At 33.0% G+C, this 17,370-nt stretch overlaps 1 protein-coding gene across 1 annotated transcript in view; it reads left to right on the plus strand.

The window, feature by feature from the left end:
* The first annotated feature begins 833 nt into the window (after positions 1–833).
* The window catches only part of LOC143245944 (uncharacterized), a 54,486-nt gene continuing 37,949 nt past the window's right edge, over positions 834–17,370 (plus strand). Inside the window, 12 exon segments of the mRNA XM_076492194.1 lie at positions 834–961; positions 3,091–3,661; positions 4,521–6,483; positions 7,255–7,350; positions 7,882–8,031; positions 12,505–12,744; positions 13,352–13,419; positions 13,868–14,009; positions 14,310–14,440; positions 15,961–16,136; positions 16,366–16,502; positions 16,810–16,892. Of these exon segments, the coding sequence (XP_076348309.1) occupies positions 3,158–3,661; positions 4,521–6,483; positions 7,255–7,350; positions 7,882–8,031; positions 12,505–12,744; positions 13,352–13,419; positions 13,868–14,009; positions 14,310–14,440; positions 15,961–16,136; positions 16,366–16,502; positions 16,810–16,892 (3,690 nt within the window). The 5' untranslated portion in view covers positions 834–961; positions 3,091–3,157.

Below are 17,370 nucleotides of genomic sequence, written 5' to 3' on the forward strand. Positions count from 1 at the left end.
AGTAAAAGAGTCCTCATTATCCTTCGGAATGAAATGATGCAATTGTATGAGAATAAACAAAGTTCATAACAGCTGATACGCAGCTTTGATACACCCTCAAAGCTTATTTGGACAACGCTGTAACTGGGAGATGACATAACTTAAAACTGATACATAATACCTTAAATAAATAATTGCATTTTATATTAAGTAGATTGAGATCACTTCCTGGAGTTGATAGTTCTTAAAATTAAGCCAATCTCCGGATATAATCTCAAGTTGTTGTTTTTAATTAATGAAATATGTTTCTCAGAATCATTATATTTTGAACAATTATATAACTATTCTTTCGGATTTAAAACAATTAAATTCCCATTCGAATAATACCTCTCAATCAAGTTTATAAATCATTAATTAAAATGAAATTCGTTTGTAACGCATGTCTTTAATTTGAAAGTTATAAAGAAAACGGCCCTTATATATTACATTCATAGCCCAATAAATCTGAAAATTAACTAACCAAACACGAATCACGAAGACAAATGAGAAACAACTCATTGTATATTTGACCAACCTTAAAATAGCCCGTGTAGAAATAGATAACGGATATAGTACATTTTTTTGATATTACGATCAGGATTATGACACTTGTTGGTTGCATTAATATTATACCATATTTAAAATTAGCTCTGTACTGATATTTTGTTCAGATTAATTTTGTTTTAAAATTTGTTATTACCAAATACTTCAAACTGTCATTTGATTTTATAAAAGGTTAGCTTGTTACCACTAGAGGGATAAATCTTCTGATTGGTTGACTGTTTAAACGGTTGGACGTTTGTAATAAAAGTTAACGAAAAGCGGTGATATTAAATTGAGGGAAATCAGCATACCGAAGGTTTAGTTAACGATTACGTTATATTTAATAATTTACTTCCATTACCCTACGATTCAAATCATGTGCATTTTATAATTTTAAAAAGTAAATATTTTTTGTATTCATATATTATGGTTATATTAATAATACTAGTTATTCACAAACTTGAAATTCAGTGACTTAAAACCGAATTTTCGTTGCAGTCATGTTTATTATTATTATTAATTTATTAACATAATCTTAAAAACTTAATGTGAAAATGAAGTAGGTAAACATTAATTTAATTTTATGAAAAAGTTTTTAATTATGCGATTAGTAATTATTAACGAGTAAGGTTAGTACCATAATAATTACTTGTAAGTAGTACTACAATTAATAACGATAAATACTGTATCTAAAGATGAGATGTTAGGTATGGAATTTTACCTGGAACATAGAAGAAATAATTAAATGTTCAACTGCTACTAAAAGTGTTAGCGACTTGGAGAATTTTCGTAGGGTGATGTGTTTGGGTGGAACGAGAAGTTGGCAATGCTAAGTAAAAATTTATACAGGCTTAGTGTTGAAAGCTCAGGTGCATATTTGTTCTTTGGTAGAATTATATATAAATCAAGAGTTAAGAACTTGGAAATAATATTATTGGACAACATAGGACTTGTTGGTCCATCTTAGTTGTTCCAGGCTAAACTGAATTAATTTTAAAAAATTAGACTTTAAATCTAGCCCTTAACATTCACATACTTGTCAAGCTTTATTTTAAACTCATTTAAATTTGCACAAAATCTGAAGGCAACCCATTCCAAAACCCAACCACCCTGTTAAAAAAATAAAATCGCATGTTAGATTTGTTCCCCAGTCCAACTATTATTGTTAAATATGAAAAAAGATGATGCCTAAATGCTGTCAATATCTTTTTACAGTATTAAACACCTCAGTCAGTTCTAACTAACTCTCCTTTTTGCAAGAAGAAAAAACAAAATTTAGTAATCCAGCTGTCTCTATTGTTTTGTACTACCCTTCATTTATCATTCCTCGAGAATCCTACCCTGATTGTAATATTTTGTTTACTTTCATTGTATTCAAATAAATCCTTACTGTTAATATTTACATTAACCTTTTCTTGTACATCCTTTTTGATATTCTGGTTTCCCATTTCTCTAAATTTCTTAATCTATATTTTTCTAAGTCTCCTGTCATACCATTCAATTTTATGTTAGTGATGTTTTTGTAATTTTACTCTTAAAGTTAAACTGTTTGTTAGCTAGCTTGTTTTTCTTTTACTTGCAACTACTGTTTTCTTTCTATAGGAATGTGTTTACTTTGAATATTTAAAAAATATCTTTTAAAAAGTTTCCACCTCTGATCAGTATCTCCATATAACTCGGCTGCCAAATTCACAGCAGCTAATTCTTTTCACATCCTTTCAAAATTTGTTTTTGAAAATTCTAACTGACCATTTGTTCCTTATCTCCAAGTCCAACAAAACATCAAACCATAATCATGTGTACTCAGATTTCCCACAGTTTCTACTCTCTGTCATTTATATATTTATAGTTAACTATAAATCTAATATAGTGTTGTTTGTAGTAAGTTCCTTGAGTAATAGGTGAATTGAGTCATCTTGAAAACTTTTCACCCTCATGGTTTGACTCTAAAATTTCTCAACCTGTATGCCTGAAATCAAAATCACCCATAACTATGACATCATTAATAGCTGAAATCTTAATATCACTGTAGGGTTTCTCACTAATTTCATCAGTAACATCTGGTGGTATGTAATAAATTCACACTAAAGGCCTTTTCTCTTTGTATTCACTAATAAAACCAAAATGGATTAAATATCTTTGCTATTATCTTTAATATCCTCGACAGGATGCAACTCACACTTTACATATGAAGCCTTTCTTTAATACTCTGTCTATTAAATAATCTGTAACCATGTATTTCAAAGAAACTTTTGCCACCAAAATCATCTGTGTTTAACCATCTTTTATTTCTTCTTATTACATCAAAATTGTCCATTCTTTTGATTGTCATCTGTTTTATTTCTTGTACTCTTAACATTACAACAGTTAAGCCTATTCTTATAACTACTTCTGCACTCATTTCTTGTGCTACTTTTCTGAGGATTTGTGTTTTTAGTGTACATTTTGCTTATGAACTTGTTAGATAGGTATATGGAAACAAATGTCTGATTTTAATGCTTTACTTTGTTTATTTTGATGGGTGAATAGATGAAACCGATTTCCTGAAGGACATTTGTATTCTTGTGCTATTTTCATATGAACCTAGATTATCAAGATGGACCAAGCATTTCAAGTGTTACCAAAAGGGTTTGTAATAATGGATCCACCACCCTTGAAGAAGGCATCACCAGTGAAGAGTCTTCGTCCAGTGCGGTCCACGTGGTTCACAGTTAAACCTCCTACACCACCAAAAGCACAGAAAAATAGCACAGAGGAAGATGAAATACCTGTGCTAACACTTTCTCACTTTGCTCCATTTCCAAGAGTGTGTTTTGATGAAGTGAATGTTGGAGCGGAGAAAGTTCGCCGACTTGTATTTAAAAACCCCACCGAAGACTTACAAGAGGTGGTAATTGAGAAGTTTCCAACTTCCAAGGGTTTTTCCTTGGATTCAGACGTTATCTTTGTGGAAAGTGGGAAGGAATTAGAAACCCGTATCACTTGGATACCGCGGGAAAGAGGTAGTGTTAGAGAAGTTGTAATTTTCAAGACCAGTAGTGGACACAAAGTTCAAGCCATTTTTCTAGGAACAGCTGTAGTTCCACAGCCAAAGAAAAAAGTAAATTATTACTCTATATTTAATATTATTTTCAATTGTTTAAAGTGTTTCAAAAGTTCTTTTTCCAGTTTGAAATGTTCAGTTTAAGCCAGGGTAACACTGTAATGATAACACGGTAAAGATATATTGTAAACAGAATATTTATCAAGTTTGAGCACTTTTGTTTTAGGTTTTTTTTCAGAGATGGTATATGTCATTTAAGTGTTCAGGTAGTTAAAGGAGAAATAAATCTTAAATATATTTTTTATAATTAAAAGGAAAAAAAAATTAACTTGTGACAGGTAAAGAAAACTTATGACCTCCAACAAGTAGGAATTAGCATGATACTGTGGTGGAATGAGCAGAAAGATATGACACGCTAAGACTGTGTGACTTGGTTTTTTTTTTTCGAGATTAAACACCCAAAATCGAAATTACTTAAAAAATACACTTGAGGGATGACACCTGTCTGTGTATTAAAGACAGTTTAAAATAGGTTTGATGTCGTCAAGTTTTGTTTACAATTCTATTTGTCATCACAAATACAAGTCTCTTCTGTTTAACATCTTCAAAGAGTTTGAATCCAACTAACTTACATAGTGAATAGTAATGGACACACACTAGTTTATGTTGAATAAGATTCTGTAATTTAATAACATGTTCCTGTTCAGTATAGTAGTGTATGACTAATGATTTTAAATTCTGTTTTGAGTATTTAATGTTTTAGTAAATTGTCTTTGTGAAGGAATACCAAACAGCATTTAATAAAAGGACAAAAAAACAAATTTCTTTGAATAAAATTCTATTGACGTGTAATTTAAAATGTTTATTTGTTGCCCTATTATTAAATACTTGTATTTTTTGGTTTTTTTAAATATAGAAATCCCGGAGAACATGGGTGCCTCAGCAAAAGAAATCCATCTGCACATCTTCAGCAATAGGACAGCCTAAGTCATCTCCAAAGAAAAGGCCATTTTTGGCTCAAGAATTCATCCTGAGTGAAAGCAGTCAAGTAATTACTCAGTCCCAAGCATTATTGTCATTTGGACAGATAAAGGAGCCAGAGTTAATGTGCTATGATGAACTTAACGATGAAAATGTTGAGAGTCCTGCCAAGAAAATGGCCTTGGACCCAGTAGCCAGGAGGTTTGCAGAAAAGGATGTTCAGTTTCCATTACCTGGAACCCCTCTGAGAAGACAAACTTATCTCTTAGACTCTCCTGGTTACGCTTCTCCCCGACAGGTTTTAAAGGACCTCTCTTCAAATCAGAACTTAGGACCTTTGGAACAAAGATCTGATTATTTCTGTAGAATTAAATCTAATAATGCTTGTGGTTTTTCAAACATTGATGTTCAGAAGATGAGAAATGGTATTAGAAATAAAATAGTTACGAGAAGAGGCAAGACGCCAGACTTAAGAAGAGCTACGTTTGTAAAACAAAGACATAACAGTTTGCAAGACAGTTTGAACCAATCCCCATCAAGTGGTGAAGATAGTCCTCTTCTTGATGATTCCTTGAATACTCCTTCGTCCCGTGTCACAGATGGCAGGATGGAGGGTGGGAAGAGAAAAGCAACTGTCCAGTCTCTAGAGCACAAGTCATCACGTGGAGAAATGAGAGAATTCACTGGTAGTTTATTTGAAGGAATAAATTTTCAGTGTGGTGCCACTGAACCTAAACCAACACGAGAGTGTAGTGTCATTCAACCTGCTTTAAATAAAGACAAAAGCGATTCTGTAACTATAGTTAGTCCAAGTATTCCAGAACAAGGTGTAGTCCATAAATGTTATGAGTTTTCTATGGTACTAGAAGAGAGATTAAGTCAATATTTTAGTACACAAAGTTTGCACCAACTGAACACTCAAGTGAACACCCTAGCTGCTGGTTCATCTCGTGAAGATAAAAGGTTAAGTTCAGGAACTGTGGTTCTTTCATCTTCTGAGTATGTTTCTTTTCCCAACTTTCCTGATGTCAAAGGACCATCTTTTACAGATCAGAATGTGAACTCTAACACTGGCATGTTGTCAAAGTCTACTGAAACAGAAAGTTTTGACACTTCAGATCAACAACAAATTAACTCTGAGACTGTAATCCTCACAGAACCAGCTCTTTCTCCGAGAGTTTTACCACATTGCAATCAGTTGTCTACCACTGACTTCAAGGAACAACCTGAATCTGAAACATACTTGAAAGAGGAGAAAGATGGTCACTTCATGAAACCAGTAATGGCTCCATCGTTAGCAGAAACCCAGATAACCGAGTTGTCAGATTCAGTATCAGATTTCAGTTTTCTTAAATCAGAATTGTCCGTGAACTTAAAACGGTGTAGCACAGGGATAAAACTAAATCCTCCTTCTTTGGTTATCAATTCTCAGCTGTTATCTTCTGATCCGTCTGCTTGTGAATTGTTTCCTGCTTCTGAAGACTTAGAGGACGTATCTATTGTAAAAAATACTCTTCACAAAAATACTTCAGGTGACAAACATAGAAAAAACTATTCTGAAGAACATCTGAAAGCTAAAAGAAATAATGTAAAAAAAACAGAAACTCGGACCATGAAAATAAATCCAGTAGCTGAGAAAAAACAAGGAAACAATGGGAAAACCAGCTCAAACTTGGTAACTCTTAATTCAGGCCAGAAGGCTAATAGTAATAAGTTGGTCAGAGTAAAAGGTCGTGAAGGGTCAGCTGGAGGCTCTCATGCACCTAGACCAATTTCAAAATCTCAAAGGATTGCTTGTGAAACTGATGTTAGTTCTCAGCTTAAAATTTCAAGGCCTAATAATAAAATGCCCAACATTAAAACACATAAATTATCATCTAAGGCTCAGCATGACAATGGTAAGTAGTCATGTTTTCTCCCATTTATTTTTTTCAACATTAATATTTACATTACCCTTTCATTAATGTACAAGTCTTTTTTATGTAATCCTATTAAATTGATTCTACTCATGTGAATTGTATAAATAAAATTATTTAATAACTTCCACACACTTGTTACTCCTGTTAGGACTCGCGTTTCAACACCCTTGTAGGAATTTTCCGTTGCCCATGTTTAAACAATAACCCGGAGTAATAAAGTTGACACTATTAACACTGAAAACTAAACAAGGTAGCTCAGTAAATTTGTAAATAAATGAGTGTCATTCTTATTTGCAGGTTGTATACAAAATGTAAGCTACATTTGAGTCCTTAAGTATAAATAAAATTACATTCTTTGTTATTTTGTGGATGTCTCTAGCCAAGTGGTGGTCAAATATCTATGTAGAATTGCATCTAGAGTATTTAAATTTGTATGTCACATTGGACATTTTCAAGTATGAAAACATGCCCCTATATTTAACAACCACATGGTTGACATGCTTAAACCAGGGCTGAATGTATACATGGTTCATTCACAGTTAGCAGTAGTTTTACTAACAGTTAACTCAGATATACATTTAATACCACATGCTATTCTGATCAGGAGCGTGGTGTACCATGAAACTCTTCTGATGATTCATTGGTTTGATACGTAGCATGATTCAGTTTGGTTCTGTGTACTAAGTAACACGGGAACGTTGGTTCTGTGTACAGTTATTGTTACAACTGTTTATATTTATTTCCTTACAGGAAATCAGAAGTCAAGGATGAGTGCAAGTTCTGCACTGCAGAAAGTGAAGGGTGTTCCTCAATCCCAGCTCTCCTTAATTAAACCAAGAAGAACGGGTTAGAAGAAATCTATTTCAGTTATTTAAAAAAAAAACTATAGTTTAGGATAGGGGGAGCCATAGTCTTATGTTTTGAAATCAAATAATTATTTCAGGAATCAGTTTGTATAAATGCTGTTTTTCTAATTTCAGTTACAAATTCAAGTAAGGCTTACATGATAATTTAAATTCCCTTCAAATATTTGAGATTTATTCTGTTTTATTTAAAAGTTAAATATTCGTTAATTACATGATGCAAAACGTACTGGGGAAATCTCTGACAGTTGTGTTAAGAAACAGTGTTATATCTAGATCTTCTCAAAAAGTACTACAGTTATGATAAACACTGGTGCAATTTGTTTTTCTAAACCTTAAATTATGAGATGTGTAGGAGAACAAAGGTGTTAATTACAGCAGTTTGTTCCTATCAGGTGAATTGAGTAAACATGTCAAACTAGAAGTCAGTGTATTTTTTGTTTTACATGACATTCAAGTAGAATTTAAAACAAAAAGATTTGGTATTTAATTGTTCATTTTATTGTTTGTACAGAAATTGTTCATCACCCTAATCCTTTTGCTGCCAAAAACACGTACTACGATGAACGTTGGAAGGAAAAACAAGAACTTTGTTTTTCAAGGTGGCTCAACTTTGTTCTCACCCCACCAGAAGGACTTTCTTCTTCTGAACAGGTTGTTAAAGGCAAGTTTGTTTGTCAGAGAAAATGTATTTTTTTATGTTTCCCAGAAACTAACTGATTCCTCATAGTGACTGAGAATTACAGGGGCAGTTATGAGCAGCATTTATTGTTTGTTTGTTTTATGCAGACAATTTAGAAACATATTTATAATAGGGGAACTTTGTGAGACTGTTTTCCATAGTTTTCAAATTATCAAACAGCACAGAATACTTCTCTGTACTGTACATTTAACATTAATTTAATTTATTGTCTGTCAAAGTTATGCAAACTTAGATTCATGGCTGTCTTTAATAAGGGGATAACATGGGTTTTTATTATCTGTTTTCTCATGCTGGCTGAAGAGCAACAGATATTTATAATAAGGGGATAACATGGGTTTTTATTATCTGTTTTCTCATGCTGCCTGAAGAGCAACAGATATTTATAATAAGGGGATAACATGGGTTTTTATTATCTGTTTTCTCATGCTGCCTGAAGAGCAACAGATATTTATAATAAGGGGATAACATGGGTTTTTATTATCTGTTTTCTCATGCTGCCTGAAGAGCAACAGATATTTATAATAAGGGGATAACATGGGTTTTATTATCTGTTTTCTCATGCTGCCTGAAGAGCAACAGATATTTATAATAAGGGGATAACATGGGTTTTTATTATCTGTTTTCTCATGCTGCCTGTAGAGCAACAGATATTTATAATAAGGGGATAACATGGGTTTTTATTATCTGTTTTCTCATGCTGCCTGAAGAGCAACAGATATTTATAATAAGGGGATAACATGGGTTTTATAACATGGGAGCAACAGATATTTATAATAAGGGGATCTGTTTTCTCATGCTGCCTGAAGAGCAACAGATATTTATAATAAGGGGATAACATGGGTTTTATTATCTGTTTTCTCATGCTGCCTGAAGAGCAACAGATATTTATAATAAGGGGATAACATGGGTTTTATTATCTGTTTTCTCATGCTGCCTGAAGAGCAACAGATATTTATAATAAGGGGATAACATGGGTTTTATTATCTGTTTTCTCATGCTGCCTGAAGAGCAACAGATATTTATAATAAGGGGATAACATGGGTTTTATTATCTGTTTTCTCATGCTGCCTGAAGAGCAACAGATATTTATAATAAGGGGATAACATGGGTTTTATTATCTGTTTTCTCATGCTGCCTGAAGAGCAACAGATATTTATAATAAGGGGATAACATGGGTTTTATTATCTGTTTTCTCATGCTGCCTGAAGAGCAACAGATATTTATAATAAGGGGATAACATGGGTTTTATTATCTGTTTTCTCATGCTGCCTGAAGAGCAACAGATATTTATAATAAGGGGATAACATGGGTTTTATTATCTGTTTTCTCATGCTGCCTGAAGAGCAACAGATATTTATAATAAGGGGATAACATGGGTTTTATTATCTGTTTTCTCATGCTGCCTGAAGAGCAACAGATATTTATAATAAGGGGATAACATGGGTTTTATTATCTGTTTTCTCATGCTGCCTGAAGAGCAACAGATATTTATAATAAGGGGATAACATGGGTTTTATTATCTGTTTTCTCATGCTGCCTGAAGAGCAACAGATATTTATAATAAGGGGATAACATGGGTTTTATTATCTGTTTTCTCATGCTGCCTGAAGAGCAACAGATATTTATAATAAGGGGATAACATGGGTTTTTTATTATCTGTTTTCTCATGCTGCCTGAAGAGCAACAGATATTTATAATAAGGGGATAACATGGGTTTTATTATCTGTTTTCTCATGCTGCCTGAAGAGCAACAGATATTTATAATAAGGGGATAACATGGGTTTTATTATCTGTTTTCTCATGCTGCCTGAAGAGCAACAGATATTTATAATAAGGGGATAACATGGGTTTTATTATCTGTTTTCTCATGCTGCCTGAAGAGCAACAGATATTTATAATAAGGGGATAACATGGGTTTTATTATCTGTTTTCTCATGCTGCCTGAAGAGCAACAGATATTTATAATAAGGGGATAACATGGGTTTTATTATCTGTTTTCTCATGCTGCCTGAAGAGCAACAGATATTTATAATAAGGGGATAACATGGGTTTTATTATCTGTTTTCTCATGCTGCCTGAAGAGCAACAGATATTTATAATAAGGGGATAACATGGGTTTTATTATCTGTTTTCTCATGCTGCCTGAAGAGCAACAGATATTTATAATAAGGGGATAACATGGGTTTTATTATCTGTTTTCTCATGCTGCCTGAAGAGCAACAGATATTTATAATATAAGGGGATAACATGGGTTTTATTATCTGTTTTCTCATGCTGCCTGAAGAGCAACAGATATTTATAATAAGGGGATAACATGGGTTTTATTATCTGTTTTCTCATGCTGCCTGAAGAGCAACAGATATTTATAATAAGGGGATAACATGGGTTTTATTATCTGTTTTCTCATGCTGCCTGAAGAGCAACAGATATTTATAATAAGGGGATAACATGGGTTTTATTATCTGTTTTCTCATGCTGCCTGAAGAGCAACAGATATTTATAATAAGGGGATAACATGGGTTTTATTATCTGTTTTCTCATGCTGCCTGAAGAGCAACAGATATTTATAATAAGGGGATAACATGGGTTTTATTATCTGTTTTCTCATGCTGCCTGAAGAGCAACAGATATTTATAATAAGGGGATAACATGGGTTTTATTATCTGTTTTCTCATGCTGCCTGAAGAGCAACAGATATTTATAATAAGGGGATAACATGGGTTTTATTATCTGTTTTCTCATGCTGCCTGAAGAGCAACAGATATTTATAATAAGGGGATAACATGGGTTTTATTATCTGTTTTCTCATGCTGCCTGAAGAGCAACAGATATTTATAATAAGGGGATAACATGGGTTTTATTATCTGTTTTCTCATGCTGCCTGAAGAGCAACAGATATTTATAATAAGGGGATAACATGGGTTTTATTATCTGTTTTCTCATGCTGCCTGAAGAGCAACAGATATTTATAATAAGGGGATAACATGGGTTTTATTATCTGTTTTCTCATGCTGCCTGAAGAGCAACAGATATTTATAATAAGGGGATAACATGGGTTTTATTATCTGTTTTCTCATGCTGCCTGAAGAGCAACAGATATTTATAATAAGGGGATAACATGGGTTTTATTATCTGTTTTCTCATGCTGCCTGAAGAGCAACAGATATTTATAATAAGGGGATAACATGGGTTTTATTATCTGTTTTCTCATGCTGCCTGAAGAGCAACAGATATTTATAATAAGGGATAACATGGGTTTTATTATCTGTTTTCTCATGCTGCCTGAAGAGCAACAGATATTTATAATAAGGGGATAACATGGGTTTTATTATCTGTTTTCTCATGCTGCCTGAAGAGCAACAGATATTTATAATAAGGGGATAACATGGGTTTTATTATCTGTTTTCTCATGCTGCCTGAAGAGCAACAGATATTTATAATAAGGGGATAACATGGGTTTTATTATCTGTTTTCTCATGCTGCCTGAAGAGCAACAGATATTTATAATAAGGGGATAACATGGGTTTTATTATCTGTTTTCTCATGCTGCCTGAAGAGCAACAGATATTTATAATAAGGGGATAACATGGGTTTTATTATCTGTTTTCTCATGCTGCCTGAAGAGCAACAGATATTTATAATAAGGGGATAACATGGGTTTTATTATCTGTTTTCTCATGCTGCCTGAAGAGCAACAGATATTTATAATAAGGGGATAACATGGGTTTTATTATCTGTTTTCTCATGCTGCCTGAAGAGCAACAGATATTTATAATAAGGGGATAACATGGGTTTTATTATCTGTTTTCTCATGCTGCCTGAAGAGCAACAGATATTTATAATAAGGATAACATGGGTTTTATTATCTGTTTTCTCATGCTGCCTGAAGAGCAACAGATATTTATAATAAGGGGATAACATGGGTTTTATTATCTGTTTTCTCATGCTGCCTGAAGAGCAACAGATATTTATAATAAGGGGATAACATGGGTTTTATTATCTGTTTTCTCATGCTGCCTGAAGAGCAACAGATATTTATAATAAGGGGATAACATGGGTTTTATTATCTGTTTTCTCATGCTGCCTGAAGAGCAACAGATATTTATAATAAGGGGATAACATGGGTTTTATTATCTGTTTTCTCATGCTGCCTGAAGAGCAACAGATATTTATAATAAGGGGATAACATGGGTTTTTATTATCTGTTTTCTCATGCTGCCTGAAGAGCAACAGATATTTATAATAAGGGGATAACATGGGTTTTTATTATCTGTTTTCTCATGCTGCCTGAAGAGCAACAGATATTTATCAGGTGATTTTTGACAGTACCCTTCATCTGCCTGAAAAATAAATCTGAATATCCAGTGTGAAGCTCAAAATGATGCATTTTGAGAGGTTTGTTTTTTCACGTAGCTTAATATTTTTTTGGTTTAGTGGATGCTGCAAAACTGTGGGTGGAAAGTGTGAGAGACACAACTTTAGTCCGGGCCCCAACCAAGGAAGACATGTCCTTAAAAGCTTACACTGCTGTGAGACAGCTGAATCGCCTTCGTCGAGCAGCCTGTCTACTTTACCAGTCAAGTCCAATCATTCTTGTAATATCTCGATTGGAAGTAGAAATAGAGACGGGAAGGCTTATCATAAGAAAGGACAAAGCATTACATGCTGATGTTGGTGGGTGAAAGAAAACTATGTTTTGAGTTTCTTCCTATTTACTTAGGGAAGCTTGTGAAGGTTCTATGATATTATCATTCAATAATTAGTTAGTAAAGTTCAGTTATCTTTCAAATCACAAGTTCTATGAAGAGAAACTTAATCCTTACACTTGTTTATAAGTGCATCTGAAACCATCTATATTATGACATACCTATAATAATTGGTTCCAGACTATGCAGAGTCAAATACCATTTTCACACAATGCTTTCAACTGATGTGAACTCTTTCAGTGCCATCTTTCCAATGTGACAAATGTAATGTTCTCACCACACTGTGCTTTATGTGATATGTGAACTTTATTTATTCCTAAGCATAATTGTGGTTTGTAATGGTTGAGAGGGAAGGTAACCCTCATTAGTCTTAATACATCAATATTGTTGTGAAACAATCTTTGGTTAGTTCCTTCAGGTTAATTACAAGGTAAAAATATTTAGTTTTTTTGGTTATGTTGCACTGTTTCTTGTTAGACTGTATCATAGGACATTTAATTTATTTACAGATTGTGAATAAAACATCTTTTGTTTTAGTTACAAGTTTAAATATTGTTTTTACATTGTGTTTTCAGGCATTAAACAAAATATATTGGACATGTTGTTGTGCTATAACCCACTCTGGCTGAGAATAGGACTTGAGGTTGGTAAACAGTACCATTGTTTATTGTACTTCTATTCATATTGGGTAATTTTAGTTTGCTGGAATTCATTTATTTCGGTAAATACGATTTCAGGCTATTTAGTATTCACTTGAATTGAGACGGTTTCATTAGTAGGAGTAAGAAGAATTGAAAATAAGAATCGGAACAGTTTTCTGAAGGTTGTCACATTTTAATGGATTAACGAGACACTTTATAAAACAAACTCTTGTAAGTAGAAACACATTACAAATAATCTCTGTAGGACGTGCGTGTTTTGGAATGTCTGTCTGTGTTAGCTTCATAGATCCTAAATTCAAAATTTGTGGTAGTAACAAAACAGGAATAGTTATTAAAATAGATTTCTAGTTTTATCATATATTTTAGGCAAGAGTGTAAGGGCAATTAACTTTCCTGTAATTTGTGTACAAGATTTCTTGGTTTTTACAGACCGTGTATGGAGAAATTATCAATGTACAGTCAAATTCTGATGTGGTGGGACTGTCTCGTTTTATTGTGCACCGTTTGTTGTGTAATCCAGACATAGCAATCAAGTATGCACACCCAAAAGTACCACATTTGTACAAGCCAGGTAAGAGTTATGTGAGATTTCTGGATGTGTTCTGTGCTATCCTGACAAGTTTTTAATACTGACAGGTACTTAAAATGTTTGTATAGATGGTCTGTCCTCTACTTACTGACTGGAGCTATAAACAACAAACCTGTATGGATGGTCCTATGAGGGGACAGATGATATTTTGCCCATTTTGTAGCTTTGTATTTGACAGTAACTTATCTCAACAGTTACTGTTTTTAGTGCATGCTTGGGATTTAAGTTTATTGAAAGGTTAAATGGTGTGTTGAAGTTACTCTTAAACTGTTTATGTTTCAGGTTATGAAGATGAACTTAAAAAGTTTTCTCTCAAGAAGTTTCTACTCCTGGTTTACTTTCTTGACCGAGCAAAGGTCACTCGTCTTATATACCACGACCCTTGCCTTTTCTGCAAAAATTCACCATTTAAGGTTAGATACAATAATATATTTTGACCAAATACAGTTTTAATAGTATAATAATGATTATTATATCTGTTATGTCTCTTAATTATGTTCTTGTTTGTCTGTTTTAGTTGTTTTTTATTATGAATACTAACTGCCACTGTCTGCACTCACTTGTATGTGAAAACCACAAAAATGTATTTGAAATTAATATAATTTAAGTTTCAACCTAAGTGTCCAAAGGTGCTGGTCCTACACATGTAAAAGTATCGGCTCAGTGTTTAGAAAGCCAGTCATGTCCAGATGTATAGGGATTGTACTTTTAGTTGTTTTAAATGTTTAAACGTCTATTTAACCCTATCCTGATTGTAGAGAACCTTGTTAAGTGTTAAGTGTACAGCTACATATTATATTTGAATATTTAAGCAAAAATAATTCTACCTTTTACAAAAATCTTTAACTGAAAAATACTTAATAATTGATACTTTGCCTTCTTTGTAATGTTTAGGTAATGTTATTTACAAGGTAAAATGCAAAAATTATTGAAATTTCAATTTCATCTCTGTTCCAAGGAGCCATGCCAATAAACAATGCACTTTCCTTTTTAATAATTTCTCTGCACATCCATGAGCACAGGTTTATATTTGGTAAGAAGCTATAATATGTTAAGAATACAATTATCCATGTCTTGTTGCTTCAATGATTTTGTTTCTCTTTCTATAGTATTATTTTTATTGCATCCTTTCATAGCCTTTTGTTTTTAACATTTCATCTAAGTATAATTAGAGTAGGTTATAAATTTCCCACAGCAGTCTAGAGTGAATAAGGTAGTGTAAGAATTAACTTCTGATTTTCTGGAAGATTGGTTAGACCAAACTTCTGTAAAAGAGGAATAATGAAATGTGATAGGAAGTTGTGAAGAAATCGTGGGTTTGTTAGATATTCTTAAATGTTTGAAGGAAAGGAAAAGTTTCTTCTAATATATCAGGTTTAGTGAGTGCATATGGTAACAGGAAGATGTTAGAATGATGCAAGTCCTTATTTGTGGAATATTACTGTTGTGCTTAACTCATTACTTATTCAAGAGTATATTTGGTAGATGTATAAATTAATCACAAGCAAGGATTTTTTTTTACCCAGCTGGACCTGATGCTATTTTGATACGCCAAATCCAACGTTACTGATAAATCAGTTTTTATGGTGTTTATTAAGTTGTAGTTGGAAGTACCAAAAATTAATGTTACAAGAAATACCAAATTTTGTGAAGGCTTAAAAAGTAAACAGAATTTAACATGAATACATTACGCTGAAGCTACAAGGAATAAGATGATATCAGTGACACCTAATTGAATACTATTAGGAAAAATTTACCTTTTTTAAATATAAATTTTTTTTAAATTTCTGATGGCACACATACTCTGTCACAAATTTGCCATTAACGAAGATATTTTATGAGAACATTCATTGTGTGACTTGGTCTTAAAAATGTTTAATTTGTTCCATTCTTTGTATAACGTTTATTTATGCCCAGTTGTTTCTTCTGTTAGTCAAGTCGAGATTTGCTTATCAGCTTTTCCCGAGATTATCTTAGTGGTGAAGGAGATGTTACACGCCATCTGAGACACTTAGGTTACACTGTTAGCTACCATCAAAGAGCCTTGGAAGAGTTTGATTTTGCTGTTACCTGTTTGGCTGTTGATTTGAGATGCGGTCTTAGGCTGGTGTAAGTTTTATTTCCGATTGTTAGTATTTCTAAACATATTAAACAAAAAGTATATAGTATTGTAACTGAACTTTTCTTCACTAGAAACTTTAGTACTTATATTTGCCTTTTGTTTTTCTTTCTAATTACGTAACTAATAACCAGGGTTGTTCTTTCACAGACTTGGGAGAGGGTTTTAGCTTTAATGTTTTTATCCCATTCTAATTAAACCACGACTATGATTTTCCAGACGAGTACTCGAACTCCTGCTACAACAGTGGAGTTTGTCTAATCAAGTGCGAGTACCAGCTATCAGCAGGCTTCAGAAAATTTATAATGTTGGATTGGGGTTACAAGCTCTCACTGATTCTGGGATGATTCTTGATGGTAAAATCAACTCGTTTCATTTTCTCTTAGGAAGGAGAGGTTTTGTTAAACCTACTGCAGTGTTAAGATATTAAACTATGAGATTAACAAACATCTTACTACAAGTAGTACTGGTGAATTAACATACATGAAATTTGTTTTTTAGTATATAAATAGATACTAAGATGTACACCTGAGTGAAGATATATAACGCATTTCTAGATATTGGTAACATTAGGTTTTTCGTATTTCTTGTACGTGTATGTAGATTTACTTTACTGTTATGCACTTTGGTGATATAAGATTATTTTGGCCCTAAATATCTTAGAGAGCATCACTTCCCGAGATATTGTAGATGGAAACAGAGAAAAAACTCTCTCACTGTTGTGGCAGATCATATTCAAAACTCAGGTGGGTGAGATTTTCTGAGTTTATTTGTGTAAATACAGTTAGGCTCAAATTTGTTTAATCATGCAGCCATGGAGAAAATAAACTTTCTACATTTTCCAATCCATCTGTAAAACACCAAAGGTCCATCTGGCACGGTTTTCTTTAGTATGTTTCATACCCTTCAGGAAATTTCAACATGTAGGAATTATCTTTTAATCCTGGTGTAGGTTCTGTACTGCTATATGTATTGGAAGTCCTAAAATGTCTGATCAGTTACATTTCCTCCCATTGATGATCTCATGTTATATTGTAAGCCTCGTTATACTGAGCCATTAAATGTAAGTAGAACTGTAATAGTTTGAGTTGTTTATAGTTGCCAGGACTAACATAGAAATAATGGGCTTAACTTTTAGCTCAGTTGTAGAGCATTTCTCTAATTTTGTAATTGAACCAAATTGTGAAGAAATTACAAATAGATTACCACAGAAAAACTTATCTA

Source organism: Tachypleus tridentatus, chromosome 3 (genome assembly GCF_004210375.1).
Source record: "Tachypleus tridentatus isolate NWPU-2018 chromosome 3, ASM421037v1, whole genome shotgun sequence".
NCBI lineage: Eukaryota > Metazoa > Arthropoda > Merostomata > Xiphosura > Limulidae > Tachypleus > Tachypleus tridentatus.